Here is a 15,728-nt window from a genome sequence, read left to right as displayed (position 1 = left end):
TCTTCAATTAAAATTCTCTGACTTTACTTCCAGGTAAACACACAGATATTGGTCCCAAACTTCATCGGCTACAGATGATGCAGCCGGTAACTCTGAGGCAGCAGAGAACCGGCAGACTTTACTTTTCATCTTGGAGGCAAAATCAAACCATTCCATGCTCTCTGGAATTCACCACGCTTTTTTTCACCCAGTTCATCTGAACATATTTCATGATGATCCCATAAACTGGGCTAATCAAGACACTCCACGAAAGGCGCAGAGAAGCTGCGTGTCAGATTGGAACAAACCCCAGGTCTGGTAGGAGCCCAGCCTCCAGGCGAGGCTTCTGTCTGAGCTCCGAGCTGTTTCTGTTCCCTCTTACAATGGAACATGGAAAGCCCCAGAAACATCACACTCTCTCTCTGTGAGAGAAGGAAACTTACTTTATCTCTCCCCACCTGGGTGCAAAGGGCCATTTTCCTCTATTTAACCAAGCAACGCACACCCCAGACAAGCCCAGCAAGCAGAGAAAACCATACCTGTGACTGCCGCACAAAAATGCCGTGGTTTTCTTCACAGGTGAAGTATTTCCTGCCCTGCACGGTCCCATCATTCTTGCCCTTTGCTTCATCCAGGATGACACCGACCCACTTTCCCGTGGCGAAGAGGGTGGCACCGACATAAGCCACGGTACCGCGGTGCCCTTTCCCGATGACTTCAACTCTGGAGCCCACCTTGAGGGGCTTGCTGCCCGCTTCCACGCTCATCCTGGTGCCGGTGCTGGATGCCTGATGACAGAGAGGAGAAGCACAGCAAGTTAAACACAGCTGGTGCAACTAGACGGAGCCACAGTTCGGACATCGGTGTCTCATTCCCCTCCAGCACCCTTCATCCCTGACACTGCACGGGGCCACCCACAGCCCGAGGGGTTGGTCCCCGCTCACCTCCGCCACCCTTTCTTTTTGGGAGCCAACAAAAGGTAATTCCTTCCACTATAGCTGCCAAACAGGCATCACAAACAATGGCAAAATCACCATTAACTACTACGCTTCAGTGTTTAATAGACACACCGGGCCCATAAACCAAATTTATAAGTTTTTTTATAAGCTTTGGGAAAAAAAAAAACCACAGCTGTGAAGCGGCAGATGTTAGCACAGTCATATTTGCCTTAATCGACACTTCCTCTGTCCTTCTTTCATTATAGCAGAAACTGCCTACAGCTTTCCAGCCTCTTGCGTTACACGCTGAGGAACAGAAACCCCATTTCTGAGCTAGTTTACTTTCCTACCCCTCCTTATTGTCAGGGGTTAAGAGGACCTGGTGGCCCTCCACTGGCTGCAGAGTTAGACCGACCACCCACATGAGTCTCCCACTGGATTCATGGGACCCCCCTCTGCACCAGGACTCCAGGGTACCCATTCTAACAGCACTTCCTATCAGGATACTGGATGAGCAGAAAATATTGTTGGTAAATGCACTAGGCTTTCAAGTCATTATCACCATGAACATTAATCCGCATTTAAATTTCAGGGCGCATCGTCAGATTTCAAGCTTGCCATCCCTGACGCGCACCCCTCTGTTTAGGTAAAATTAACACATCAATCAACTCTTTTAGACCATCCGTAAGGCAATAGGTGTGAGGAACTCCACACTAAAGGCACTTGAGACCCTCAGTCTTAGTTTAACTGTAACAGAGTTTGTAATGGGAAGCCAGACAAGGAAGGCATTGGGATCTTTCCCCCCAACCCCAACACCTCCTCCTCTGAAAGAGGCCTGAGTGAAATAGATGAAATTTATACTATTTTGCCATAAAGCTAAATTAATTCCATATTTTTAATTGTTTAAAAAGTAATGCTATACTAATAGTGCCTCCGCAAATTTTGACGCCTTCAGAAGGCGACCACTTTTAAATATGATGAAGATGGGAGGGGGATGTTTGACTGTCTTGCTCGGCTGAAGCTCCATCGTTCAGCCCGACACTGCGGCGTTGTCCTTACAGCGGTCTCTAAAATGAAGAACGCTTGGCATTTACATCACCCCATTTGTCAGTAGTTCTGTTTATTGTGTAGAAAATATTTTGTTTTGATTGCTGCTGGGGCTGGCTTAAGTGAAAGAATATACTCTTTATTCAGATGAGAACAGAAGGCTGCTTTCACTCCCCCAAACCACGACACAGAAAACAGCCGAGAAAGGGCACTCTCAAGCTGATGGATGCGAAGACAAGTTTCAGCAGCAGCCAGGCGCTAAGCGGGGTTTTCTGCAGCAGCAGGTAGACCTCAGCCTGGACGAAGAACCCAGCGTATTCTGAAAGCTTCTGGCTGGCAGACGCAGAAACCCAAATCACCACGGTTAGCAGACAAAGCAACAAATTATTGCCTTCCTTTGCATACTGATGTACTGGGTTTGAATGCAGAATATACCCATCATGCTCAGGAGGTTTTGTGACTAAGAACTGTGATGCCAGTTTTCCCCACAAAGCTGAATTCCACTTTTCATCCAAAAACAATTGGCAGAAATCAAAAGCACAGAATAATCTTTTAATAAAAAAAAAACACAACACAAAATCAATCACTGCTTTCTAGCAAATAGACAAAAACAAGACTTCAAATCTAGAAACTTATGCTTACAGACTCAAACAAATATCAGCCAAAATATTGGATCCTTTCAGTTGTCAGAAGGACTAGCAACAATATTCTGCAAAATACTTGCAGATGTAAAATCAACGTGTCCCGCTTGGTATTAAAAAAAAAAAAAAAAAAAAAAAAAAGACAGCAAAACTGCAAGAAAACAAGAATCCTAGCGGAAAAGCAAGATTCACCATTCAAATAGATGGCTTCCTGCTCAGCAAGTTTAAAAAACAATCGTTTCCCTTTTTATCCACCCTGGTTTATATTGGCCAGTTTAGTTTCTGGCAGCTGTGGGCAGCTGCAGTGCAGGTAAGATCTATAGGTGCGTGAAACGCCATGAGCTGGGAATCAGAGCTGCGGGTACCACCCGCCCGGAACAGGGCACGGATCCCCAGGGTTAAGGGGTCTTACACTTGTCCAAGCGGTTAAATCGTGGTGGAAAATCCATTCTACGAGTGTTCACACACGGCTTCAACATGTGTTGGCTAAGGTTAAAACAGAGAACGTGCTTACAGAGGAAATAAGGAGGCAAGATTATAAACTGAAGATATCAGACTTGCACCATCACAGCGTTGTCTCCGGCCAATTTGATAAATTGATAAATAATGTACCTAGTTACCGGAAGCGGGCAGGTTTACTGCTAATTCATAAGGTAAAACCATCACGCTGTCTTCCTGCGGCAAAGTTCAGCTCCAGGCATGCAGACCCTTTTATTCGAATCCAGCGTTTAGATTTTCGTTATTTTAATGATAACATATTCCATCTTAGGCTCAGCTTGCACCGGTGACTTTCCAAATCACAAGATTGGGATGTTTCTCAGGTAACTTCTGGAGATGCTTCCAGACATCCTCTCGCAGCTCCACTGCTGGGACAGAAGCACGGATGGCAAAGCAGGACAAACTCAGAAACACCTGTGCCAGCAGAAGCACGACCAAGGAGGCAGCCGGGGGCAGGAACTGTCAGACAAAAGCCCAGGGAGATGTTTCAGGAGGAGCAGAGCACAAGCTTCACGATTTGCAGGAACCAGCCTCTCAGGTGCCTTGAACAGGACGCGACAAGAGCCTCGGAGCAGAGACAACCCAGCCAGGCTTTCACCAGACAACCTCACAAATAATTTCATTTTTATTTTTCTATAGCATCAGTCTATAGAGCGGTAGCAGGTAAACTGGCCTCGAAAATCAACTATTTCACCATCTCTGCTGCAACAACATCACATTTGGTGGTGTGGGCGGTACATGGGTGTCTGGGGAACGCCTTCTGTGGGAGAGCTCCCTGCTCCCTTTCCAAAGCATAATCAGAGAAAAAGCACACATTAACGGTAACCAAAACACCTCGACGTTTAAGCAGTCGGATACAGGATACAGCAAGGCTCCACGTTACAGCTTCTCTGACAGCAAAGACAATTTAGGAGGCTCCTGACATCCTTCCCTCCAGCTCCTTGCCCATTCTCTGTCACGGATGAACCCACCAAGTGCGCTGCCCTAACTGATTTTAAAAACACCATCTCTCGAGCAGGTTTCAGTGTGGCCACAGACAGACGCCCGCCACAAGGAAAGGACAGGCAGCAGAGGCGGAGGCGAGGAGTCTTGTAAGCCAGATTTGCCAGTCTGGGGCAATTACCGGCAGAGCCGCAGCAGAAGATCACACCACCAGTTTCTCAGGGCTGCTCTCCTCCTCGTCAGCAGTCGCATAAATTCTCCAGGGAAGAAAAACTGGGACTTCACATGGAAAAAGAATTTCCTGATTATTTTTTTTTTAAACCGCAAAACCTCTTCAGGGCCTGTTTTACAAATTATGAAGCAGAGATGCATAATAAAGAAAGAAGCACAGCTTTGTTCCTTGCAAAACCATCTCCAGAGACCATCCCCTAAGAATTAGCAGCAGGCTCAAAACGAGTGAATCACCTCATCAGCCTATTTGGAAGTTCCACCACATTTCACTTGCAATATGCTCCGGCACCGATTTTCTGCCACAGCGGCTCCTTTCCATGCCTACGGAGGAGCGAGCAGTCCTTTAACAGAAAGAAAAGACCTTTTCCCTGCATCAAACCACCCTGAGATTGCAGCGAGCTACCCAATTAGTGCAGCAGAAAGAAAACTAACACCAGACTTTACTGAAAAGGAGCGTAAAACAACCATCATGCAGATCAGCTCCTGGCAAGCCCTTCACATCCCAGCTGTCCTGGCACCGGAGAGCCTCTGCTCTGCAGTCAAGCAACTGGAAAAATCAAAATGCAGGTAAAAGCCTCCAGGATGTGCAGTTTTCCCGACTATGAATAGATACCCAGCTCAGGATTTTTCTCTGTAGCGGTACGAAAGGGTAGACCAAAATAATTTGCATTACCACAGCAAAACACAAAATTATGCAAATTACTGTAAACCTGCTGAGTAGTCTGAAAAAACTGTCAACTCAGGTAGCGTTCCCTTTTAAAGATTCATTTTAAAGGAGTTCTAGCATTTTCATAAGCAAGTAAGACAGAGGGCTTTATTTCTTCTCTACGTACCCAAGTCACACAGGCAAAGCATTTGAAGGTTACTTTTCACACGCTAAAACAACTGAAAATCCCCTAGGTGACATAAAACCCCAGTTTTCTCTCCGGAGGCACCCACGGAGAGCCAAGAGAAGGGGCTGTGGATATTTTCTGCCCTTTTTTGGGGGGCAATACCCCAGGCAATCAGCCCCTCCTCACCACGGGGCAGTGAATGTGGCCACCCTGGCGCCCACAGGCGAGCTGAGCCCTCCAACTCATCTCCACTGGCAGAGACATGAACTGGGTAAATAAATGGCTTCGGTATGCTCTGGCAGGTAATTTATCGCTGCAGCATTAGGTTCAGACTAAGCCTCCGAGTCATAAACAGAAAAAGGCTTTAAATTACCGGGGGTGTTCACTTAAAAAACAAACACATGCATATAGAGATAGCTGTCCCAGCTGCTGCGTCCCGGGAAATCCCGGTAGGCGCTTCGCTGCAATGAGCGCGATGTGTCCGATCCTGGACAAAGGACACTTTTTTCCATCATACTGCCTGCTCCTGCAGCGTTGTCTGCTGGCTTTGGCGCATCGCTGTGCTTCCGTCCCGGGAACAAAAGAACTTCACCCAAAGCTGCTGGTCAGTAGAAATTCAGCCTTTGGCATCCGTTCCCATCTCTAACATTTGCACACTTCAGAAGGAGAGAACTAAAGTCTGCAAAGCACTATTAAACCGCTTTTTAAAAAAAGAAATAATAATCTTAAGAACATATTCTAGGGCTGAAACACTGTGTAAGTCAAAACCAACAGCCAGACTAGCGTTAGCTGTTTCTTAGCTCCTTTCCCTCACTTACCTCCTCCTTTCCCACCAAAGCCCTGCCCAGACCAAAGAGAGCGTTTCCCTGAGGACGCTGCCCATCCGTACCCCAACATGGTGAGAGCACTTGTAAAGCAACGCTGCTCTCCCACCTACTCAAGTGGGGCCAGCAGCGAACAGGGACTTCACCGGGTCTGTATAAGCCCAGCCAGGACCTCAGCTGCCCGGCTGTTGGTGCACATCGTCTCTGCTGCTAACGGTGCCCATACTCCCTGGATTTAAAGCCAGCGATGCCGGCAGCCGCAGTCACACCGGCAGCGTGGGCACACTCCCTCAACTGAGCAGAGCGATGGCCGCTTGTGCTGAGCCCAGGGACGGGCTGGGGAGGCTCGTGCAGAGGCAGAGCTGACGGATCCAAGTGCTTTCCATACTCCGGGAAAGACATGAACGTGCCATGCAAAACTTCACCCAAGTCCTGCTGTCAGAAAGGCTGCGGGACCTGCAGCTCCACCACTGGAGCGAGGCCCCTCCGCTCCACAAGCCACTTTCCACCTCCAAATAACAGATTTATTTAACAATATTTCACCTCCAGGTAATGGATTTCATTAACGATAGTGACATCTCAAAAAAGTTTTGTCTTCATTTGCCTCGCAGCTCCCCTCAGCGCCTATGAACACGGGTCAGTCTCAGGGTTTATTTGTAACTCAAGTCATTAGTTAGATGTTACAATTAACACAGCAGCCAATTAATAACATATGCATCACCACAAGAAAGTAATAAACCAAATCGTTCACATGTTTCTCGCATGCTTGTGATCTCATTAGTGCTGAATGACAAAAATTAATGCAATTAAATATGGCAAAAGTTTTCAGACACATATAAAATTATTATATTTTTTTTAATCAATCAAATAAGGTTTCATTTTAAAAAACAAACACAAAGCTTAGTAAATCCACAGTATTCTCCCTTCCCAAGAAAGGCTGTATTTTGTAATATTGGCAAAAAACCATTTCAGATTAACTCTTACCAAACACACTCTGCTTACAATGTCTCACCAAGGAATTTCTGGAGTAGCATCCTGCCCCAGATGGGTGTCCTGCCCCGACCCTTCTCCCCCGTTCCTCTTCCTAAATGGGACCTCACTATTGACAAAATTGAGAGGGCACAAATCACACTTCTGAAGTCCAGAAGCTGCTTCTCCACTGGCACAGCATGATTTTTGGGCATCTAGAAGACAACTTCTACCAATACAAAACTCAGCATGAATGAAATGGCAACAATAAGACCGATTAAAAAGGAAAATCCTTAAGGTGCATATTGACCCAGAGCAAGGATTTCCCGATGCAAGTCAGTGCTCAGCCCAACTTAAGAAAAAAGAACAAAAAAATAAATTTGCTAAGAATAGTTAGAGAAGAGAAGTTAAGGGCAGTCCGGGAGCTTAAGAACAGAGGTTTACCTGTAAAATAAGGCATAATTTTCACTGGGGAGTAGGAAATTCCCAGATGGGCACACACGAGGGACACAACCTGGCCTCTGTAAACCCACGTGCACGAGACACACGGATGGGTGCAGCTCCCTGAAACTGTTTGGAGGAAACCTCTGCCAGATCAAACATGCTTCCACCTCCACCCCACAGAAAGCTCCGATTCTGCGTACAGACGATTAATGTGAGCCCCGGGCTGGGCAGGGGGTTGATGGTGCTCTGGAGAATCCAGGCAATGTACGGCAGCACCTTGTCCTCCTCCTCCTCAGCAGGAGCCGGCAAGCTCCCCCAGCCAGCAGCCAAGTTGGTCAACGCAAAGCGAGTGAGTGGCCCTTGCACAAGACCGCCTTGGCTCCCCACCTTCTACGAGCAGTTTTTACAAGTTTTATGATCTTCTCCAAATCCCACGGTGCATAAATAAGGGTGTAGAAGCCTCTGCTCACACATCCTTATGCGGTCAACTCGATGCAATGATGAAACACCTTTCTGTCACTGTGGTCACACAAAAGGCCCTTCGGCAGTAATGGAGGGAGATCTGGTGGGTCAATGGGTGGACGTGGAAAAAAACTGGAAAAGAAAGGTCTGTTTCTCTACTTTACAATGCCTGTGAAGGTATATAAGTATTCTGTACTCCCTGAACCTGCTGACACAGCATGAGGGGTAGAAAAGGACTTTAGGGTGGACCTCACCGAGCCCCTTGGAGCTCTGCACCACAGCTGCAGCTTCCCAGGACCCACCAGAAACAGGACCATCCCAAGTCCACCTGCCTCTCAGCGGGAAGGACAGACTAGGAGCAGAAAGGTTCAGATCACACTGGGGTAACAGGTACAGTCACAGCCATTACAAAGGGAAAAAAATAGAACATTTGCCCCAGCTCACACCAACACCAAAACACCTCCCACTCCTGGGAAGTGCTCTTTGCATGACCACAGAGCTCAAGCAGAAAGCTCAAGCGTACCGTGTATAACGCTATCACAGCACACTCACACAAAACGTCCACAGACCTTCACTCACAGGTCTTTTTTTAAGGCAGGATCTCAACCATCACCCCACAAGATCATTAGTGTCACAGCAGGGGCTTCACCTGCTTCTCCCAGCACCACTCGCTGCAGTTCAAACTGAGAAGCACCACGCTCCTCCGCATCAAAGCGGATCCCACACCAACTACCCCACTCAGATACCCTGATAATTGGGTCATTGCTGCAATATCCACTCTCAAATTCAAGAACTGTTCTTGATGTTAACGTGAAACCATGCCTCTGAAGAGCAGAGGTAACACTAAGGTAGTGCTGTATGTTCTAAAAGTAAGTCTGGCCAATGCAAAAACCCACCCAAACTTATATACTGAAGGTCCATTTGTCAACCAGCACTAATTTTAATAGAAATATTTCCTGAATCCTTAACATTCAGGAGACACGGGAGAGCACAGAATAAGCCTCTAACATATTCATGCCCTTAAGACAAGGTGATGGCTCTCTAACTTTTGTTTCTAACTAATTAGAAATAAGACTGTGGGACAAGTTACACTTCTCCAACGTGAGGATGACAGTGCATGCCGTTCACTGACATCTCCACGGTCTTAAATTCAGGAGCTCACCACGCTCCTCCCCCAGTGCCGGGGAGCACAGTTTGGGTAACACACACAGCTTTGCTTTAACCAAAATCCTAAGCAGTAACTCAGACCCAGAGCTGCAGATCCAGGTGTGCCACAGGGCCAGCTCCCCAGCCATGGATTGCCACTGTCCTTGCCTTGGGACAACGCACCAGGATCAATATTTTCTTTTTCTCGTGTTGCAGCTTGCCGTGACCCACGCTGCTGTCAGTACATCAGACTGAAGCAAGGATCAACCTGATTTCGCTGATGACTGTCTTGCTTCAGCTCTCCAGTGTTGCCGGACAAGCCAGGGGCTAATCTCCCTGGCTCAACTCAAGACTGATATTCTCATGAAGATTCAAAACAACATTAACTACCACAATTTCGGGTTTTAAAAGGAAACTGTCCAAGCTGGAAATAGTGCATCCTCATTTACCTTCCCAGCCAGATGACCACGGGATGGAGACCCGATGGCCTTCCTGAGTGGAGGTGGAAGGGCAGAGACATGGCAGCAACGGGCCAGGGAGGCTGGTGCCCGCCTGCAGCCGTTCCTGTCAGATGCAGCCATGGTCCCTTGCCAGCTGCAGAGGAAGGAGGCAGAGGTGAGAGACACCACAAACTTGGGCACTGTCATCCTTGGGGACACCAGGGCACAACAGCCCGACACAGCAGCCGGTGACACAACCCAGAACTTCCTCAGGTCTCCAGACACAGCGCAACGTGCCAGCTCCTCGCTGATCTCATCCTAACAGGCAGAGCGCGTCTCGAGAGGTGCGCCTCACACGCTGCAGAGTCTGCCGTTGGCTCTTGGCGGGCTCCGTCTTCAGGAAAACCAACAGACAAAACTTCAGGTGGGGCTGAGCTTCGGGAACTCTTCCCCTGCCACCAGTGACGAAAAGGTCATCTTCTGCCAGTGCCAAATGAACAAAGGAGGCATAAGCATCCTCTCTGGTCACATCACCTCTTCCAGCAGGCCACACCAGTGCTCTGGATACCCGAGTTTTGGGCACAGAGAGCAAGGTGGTGATACACTGACAGTGAGTAAAGAGGATGGAGGAGCAGAGAACTGTAGGAAGCTCCCATAGACCATGGGTGGGGAGAAGGGGTATGTGCACAAGGCCAGAGTCACTCCCTGGGGCCACTCACCCGCCGACAGAGTGAATCAGGCAGGAGCCCTCAGGAGATCTGTGTAAGCATCAGTGTGGACAATTCGTAACAGCTCAATCATCACTCCCATGCAGCGGTGATCTAAAGGGTGAATAAGCTGCTAAATTACATTAAATGAGAAATTAGTGTACTCTGATAGCGGAGGCGGCATTCCTTCCCCCCACTCTCCCAAACCTACAGCACAGAGTACCGATGGCCAAGTTGGGAGCCCCGAGAAGGGGGACAGGGGAGGCGGTGGGGATCAGGCAGCCAGAGAAGCAACCAGGAACGCTGACCCACCGGAGCGGCTGTCACTACCCACGCGCCACCAGACCGGTCTCCGTCAGAACAGTCCCTACACAGGTGGCTCGGAGTAAGCCACCATCCCAGGAGGAGCAGGTCACACACACCCCAGGAGGAGCTGCTCCTCCTGCTCACCAGGCAGACAGGGACAGGCCTGGAGAAGAAACCTCCTCCAGGTGGAGTGAGCCACACAGGCTGCACTTTGACTGCCCACCTGCTCCATCTGCGCAGCTGCCTACCTGGCACTACGTTTTCCCTTTTCTACCCCCATTCAAACTATTACACACATTTCCAGACCATTTACTCAGTTATTTGAAGACGGTGGTTATCAGTCACTGAAAAATGGATGCAATTCCAAGTGACTTGACTTGTGATTTGAGCATGATTTGGGTCACTACTGTGTTTCATCTGAGCATGACGGTTTCAGCGTTTCGCTCCATTATAGTGGATAACCCAAGGAATATTTATTGTATTCCTTCCAGAAGCCAGACTCACATCATTACGCCGGCACACAGAGACGCCTCCCTCCGTGCAGATATGACTAATTGAACCTCAAACTGTCATTCAAAGTACAGATCAAAAGTTTCAGGCGAACCCTGAACACAGCAACCAGCGCTGAAAAGCTCCCATGATGAGATTCACGACTCTGGGTTAAAATGCTCTTAGCCTCAAATTCAAGACGTGACCCAACATGGCTGGAATAAGGAAAGACTTGGAAATAACTCTAGTTTCTGCTTAGTTATTACCGAATAGATAGTGTGTGGTGCTGCCATACCATCCCTATTGAAAGGAGGGGATTACCCCAGGATTAAGAGCAGACCCGTCAGCCGGTGACACGGTGGGGGTAGCTGCCATCTCACCCAGCAGAAGCCGGAGCAGCGCGGGTCTGCTGCTGTCAGACTTGCAGATGAGCCAGCAAGGCATCACCAGGATGAAGCCCCCACTGTGCAAACACCGCTGTGGCACTGGATTCATCCTGCTCAACGCTGGGAAGCAAGAAGTCAAATGTGGACAGTTTGGAGGTTTCCAACTGCAACAACATCGGCCACGGCACTGATGTGTGACCACACGTCCCTAAAACCCTCGTATGGACACCGCCAGGACAGCCAGTCAGTCCAGTCCAGTCCAGCCCAGCCAGAAGGGCTGGCACAGCTTCGGTCCCCGCGGTACCGATTTCAAAATGCAATTTGAGTAAAACGCAGATAAGCCTGCTCGCATCCATGAGATACAGCTGCCATCCTGCCTGACCGAAATGCAATGCAGTTATCAGAACAGAACTCTCAAGGCTCAGTTTGAAATTTCACCTCCTTCGCCCCACTCTTACCCACTGAAAACAGCAACATTTAGCAAACACAGAGTCCTGGAAGCTAGAGCAGTCTGCCTCGGTACACCCACAGACATCATTTCCCAGCCCAGGGGAGGGCTCCGCAGTCGCATCCCCACACGGAAACATACTTTGACCCTGCACAGGGTGGGTAAAGCAACTTTTCCAGCCGCACGTTATCGCCGGCAGCCCTGAGCCTTTTTTCTGAATGGCAGCTGCTCCGTTCAGCAGCCTGTGACTACGCAAGCAAATCATTTCGGCCAGAGACCAAATCACACACGTACGCCCCACTGGTGACGGGCGGCTCTGGGCTCGGTGCTCTCACAAAACGCCCTTGCCCAGGCAGGCAAAGCAGTCGCAGGTCACGCTCCTGCATAGGGTTTTTTTCGGGCAGCCCCCGGGCTGGACATGGATTGGGGCGTAAGCGGGGAGGTGGGAAGGGGTCTGTCCTCCCCCGCTCTGCCGAAGCACAGCCCTCCCACCCCTGCAACCAGCCCCGGAGTTATAAAGCACTCTGCCAAGTTGGCAAGCACACCAAGTGACAGAGATGCCGAAAACGCACTGCCCGGTCCCCAAAACAGCGAGTGTCTGGGACACAATGTCACCATGCTGGCGAGGAAGAACAAAATGACAAAGAAAGAAACTCCCAAAGAAAGGCCTTTGCTGTAGGGCCGGTGCCTGGCTCCGGTTCTGCTGCCCACCGCACAGGCCAGGGTTAACTGCAATATGGTAAAACCTGGAAATGATTTTCAGGCACTCGGAAGCTCAGTATCTCACCATGCAACCTGGAAAATAAGCAAAGAGGAAGGAAAAAACACCATGCAGAAAGGAAAACAACCCTGAATCTTGGTGCTGCAAAGCCCTAGAAAGATTCTGTCATCACCGGAGGCTCAGCTGACACCTCATTGCATTATCAGTGATAATTAACAGCAAAGACAGACTAACTTACATCAAAAGGACACGTCCGCTAATATAATTCAGACTATTTATCCACCCACCGTATATCATAACAGACATTGTCGGTGATGAAGATATCAAATTCCAGAAATGTGAAAACAGAGGAAACACAATCTAGATTTCAGTATAAAAATAGATATATTTTTCATTGCAACAGATAGCATTAAGATACATTACAATATTATCTAACAGCATAGCCAGGAGTTTGTAAATAAGTTTCCCTCCCCCCAACTTACCCGGCTGTATGTGTGTCTCTTGCTCTGGGCCATGCTGCCGCTGGCTTTTCTCTTTATTTTGAAGATTTATTATTTTCAGATAACGGTCTCAGTTCATGGCCAGCAGGTTTTTCACTTTTCAGCCGATCTAACCATCCCTGTTGTCCCCCCCGGCGACGTTCCTCTGGGTCACACAGAAAGGGGAAAAAAAGCCCTTTTCCGGCAGAGGATTCTTTAATACAGGGATATACAAAAATCCAGCCCGGCTGATGGAGACTACTCTGCGCTAGTGCTGCTCCAGACTTGTCACCGGCGCTGCCAGCTCGCTGGGTCCTAACGCTACCCGGCTCCTCATGGAGCCGCAGGAGGAAAGGCAACCGGCCTCGGCTCAGCCACCGTAAGGCCCCGGCACGGCCACCGCTCACTGGGGCAACAAGGAAGGCAAAACCTCCTCCTGCTCGTCCTGCTGTGCCGGCAGCACCCACTGCTGGGTGCCGGGCAGGGGCCACCACCCTCATGTCCTCCCGCCAGAAGCCAACCGAGATGCCCCTGGACTGCCAACCATAGCAGCGCTCGGCATGCCTCCCGCGCTCTCTCCCGTCCCCCTCGCATGGCGCCAAGGTTTGTCCCCATCAGCCATGCCTTGCTTTTCCCCATCGCCTCTGGCACCACATCCCTCCATGGCAAAGTCTGAGGAGAAACAAGGCCGCCGTGCACCTTCTCTCCCCAATGCCCCCGCGGCCACGTATGGCACCGCGGGGTAAAGGTGTGCACACAACCGCGGCACAGGCAGACGGGAGGCACGGAGACCAAACAGTTAATCGTGGGGCATTTAAAAAAAAAAAAAAAAATCAATAATTGTTCTTTCCCTGGTTGATCTGAATAGATGTCTAATTAAAGTCATCAAGCCCCTCTTCTCAGAGCTGTCTGCGGCGTTAATTGCTGCCTGTGAAATGGCAAGCAGGTCTAACAACGCAGGGGCTTTGGCAAGCCACCGTGCCCAGCCGCCTCCTGCTGCGGCTTCCTCCCTGGCTGCGAGACACCAGCACCCACCAGCAGCCCGGGACCCTGCGCTCAGCTGTCCCGCACCAGGACACCAACACACAGGGCCATCTCCAAAACAGGCGTCACACCATGAATTTTTATAATTGTTTACATCCTATTTTAGCACCGGATTGCAGTGACCATAATGAAGGCAATGAACTATCTGAAGGGAAAAACCAATGTCATCACGTAGTTTTTAAAAAGGGGAAGAGGAACCAGTTCAGGAAGTTCTTGATGGGTCAATATGGGGCCAAATTTATCAAAATACTTGTATTAATGAATGAGACCAATACTTTTATCCCAGCTGCAGATGACTCCTAAGTATTCTATGAAAGGTAAACAAGAAATGAGAGTTTCTCATCAGCTGTCTTAATGCCCGTACCTGTGCTAAAATTTTGCTTTAGGAACTGTAAGTCAGGCAGAAAAGTTTGAAAACCACAGACATACAACAAAAAAGCCAAGCACGGCACTGAACAAGGGATGGCACGTTCAGATAGAGCAAGACCAGACATCTCACAGAATGAACTAGGCGGCCCTTCAAGGCTACAGCAATTGCTTTGAAAGGAACAAACTTTAAAGACGTATGATGGGGACGAACATTAAAAAAAAAAAAAAAACTTAGCTAAAAACTAGGCCTTTATCACAGAAACAACCAAGAACTCAACCAGAGCAAGTCCCGGACGCTGGCTGATCACCAGAGCTACAAACTGCCCACGGTGAGCAAACAGACAAATAACTGCACCCACCAGGCAAGAAAACCCTGCCGCTGCTCCAGGAGCTCCACCAGACCACTGTGAAAAGCTACAGGGGTTTTGTCGAAGCACAATTACGTTTCTCATGCAAAGCACAGGTTGAATTATCCATCAGGTAAGCACACTGCAGTCAACAAACCTACTCCGCCTTACTCTGGGCAGCCAGCACAAAGGGAAAGTTAAAACCTGTCCGTCACTTCCTAAGCAGCCTTCTGCAGAGACGTGAATGTCTCAGCTGAAGTCATTTTTCCCCTTCTCTATGCTGTTTTAAAGGAAACGGTTGCACATACAGAAATCCAACCCCAAAATTCCCGAGAGTTACAAAAAGGCACGAGTATCTTCCCATTCCCGTCAGCTCTCAGAGAGATCAAGGATATTAGATGCCAAAACCTGTATCACTTGAACAAAACCCTTGTCAAACATGAGCAAAACCAGTCAAACACAATGAAATTGTGGAAAAGCGAGACAAGCATCACCTCAGCTAGCCCTGCGCCCGTGCGGCTGAGCCAGTGCAGCAGGAGGAACCCGATTTCCAGCCTCTCTCAGCCTTCCCACGCATTATAAATATATTTTGCACCTGTGCAACCGGTCAGGTGAAGGTTCCCAAAGCTCTTCAGAAAAACCTCCAGTCTGGAGAAGGATTAACTAGAAGAGCAATTCACTAGAAGAGAGGAATGCAAAGCAACACCAGAGAGGGCTGGAAATACCAGAGGGAGATGTGTTGGCTGATCAGAAACAGGCAGTTTGTCCCGGATCTGGTCACTCTGTCTTTCTCTACCCACCGTCGTATGAACAAAGCTGACCACTTTGGGAGGGGGATCACGGTACTTCCCCCTGCACTGATCCATAAACAAAAAGGAGGGGCAGGAGGCATCACTGCAGCAGCCCCCCGGCCATGAAGGTTGGTTTTGAGCATGAAGTGTGTGTGTGTGGGGGGGTGTCTCCCCTTCACATTGCAGACAAATCCAACAGTTGCGGGACAAAGAAATCCCCAGACTAAAAACACGCCTTCTGTCAAAC

General features: G+C 49.0%; 1 protein-coding gene across 32 annotated transcripts in view; it reads right to left on the bottom strand.

Annotated features, from left to right (window-relative positions):
* The window catches only part of DCTN1 (dynactin subunit 1), an 86,432-nt gene that overhangs the window by 59,063 nt on the left and 11,641 nt on the right, over positions 1–15,728 (bottom strand). For 22 of the 32 annotated variants that reach the window (XM_074587070.1, XM_074587077.1, XM_074587074.1 and 19 more), the window contains exon 3: positions 519–767. In XM_074587070.1, coding sequence (XP_074443171.1) covers positions 519–746 — 228 coding nt within the window. In that variant the 5' untranslated portion in view covers positions 747–767. Of the gene's footprint in view, positions 1–518; positions 768–12,933; positions 13,233–15,728 lie in introns of those variants that run through there. The other 10 variants (XM_074587057.1, XM_074587060.1, XM_074587059.1 and 7 more) reach the window with 2 other exon arrangements.

The sequence above is a fragment of the Larus michahellis genome, chromosome 5, assembly GCF_964199755.1.
Source record: "Larus michahellis chromosome 5, bLarMic1.1, whole genome shotgun sequence".
Taxonomy (NCBI): Eukaryota; Metazoa; Chordata; class Aves; order Charadriiformes; family Laridae; genus Larus; species Larus michahellis.
The sequence above is the reverse complement of the archived record's forward strand: the minus strand, read 5'-3'. Positions and strand labels throughout refer to the sequence as shown.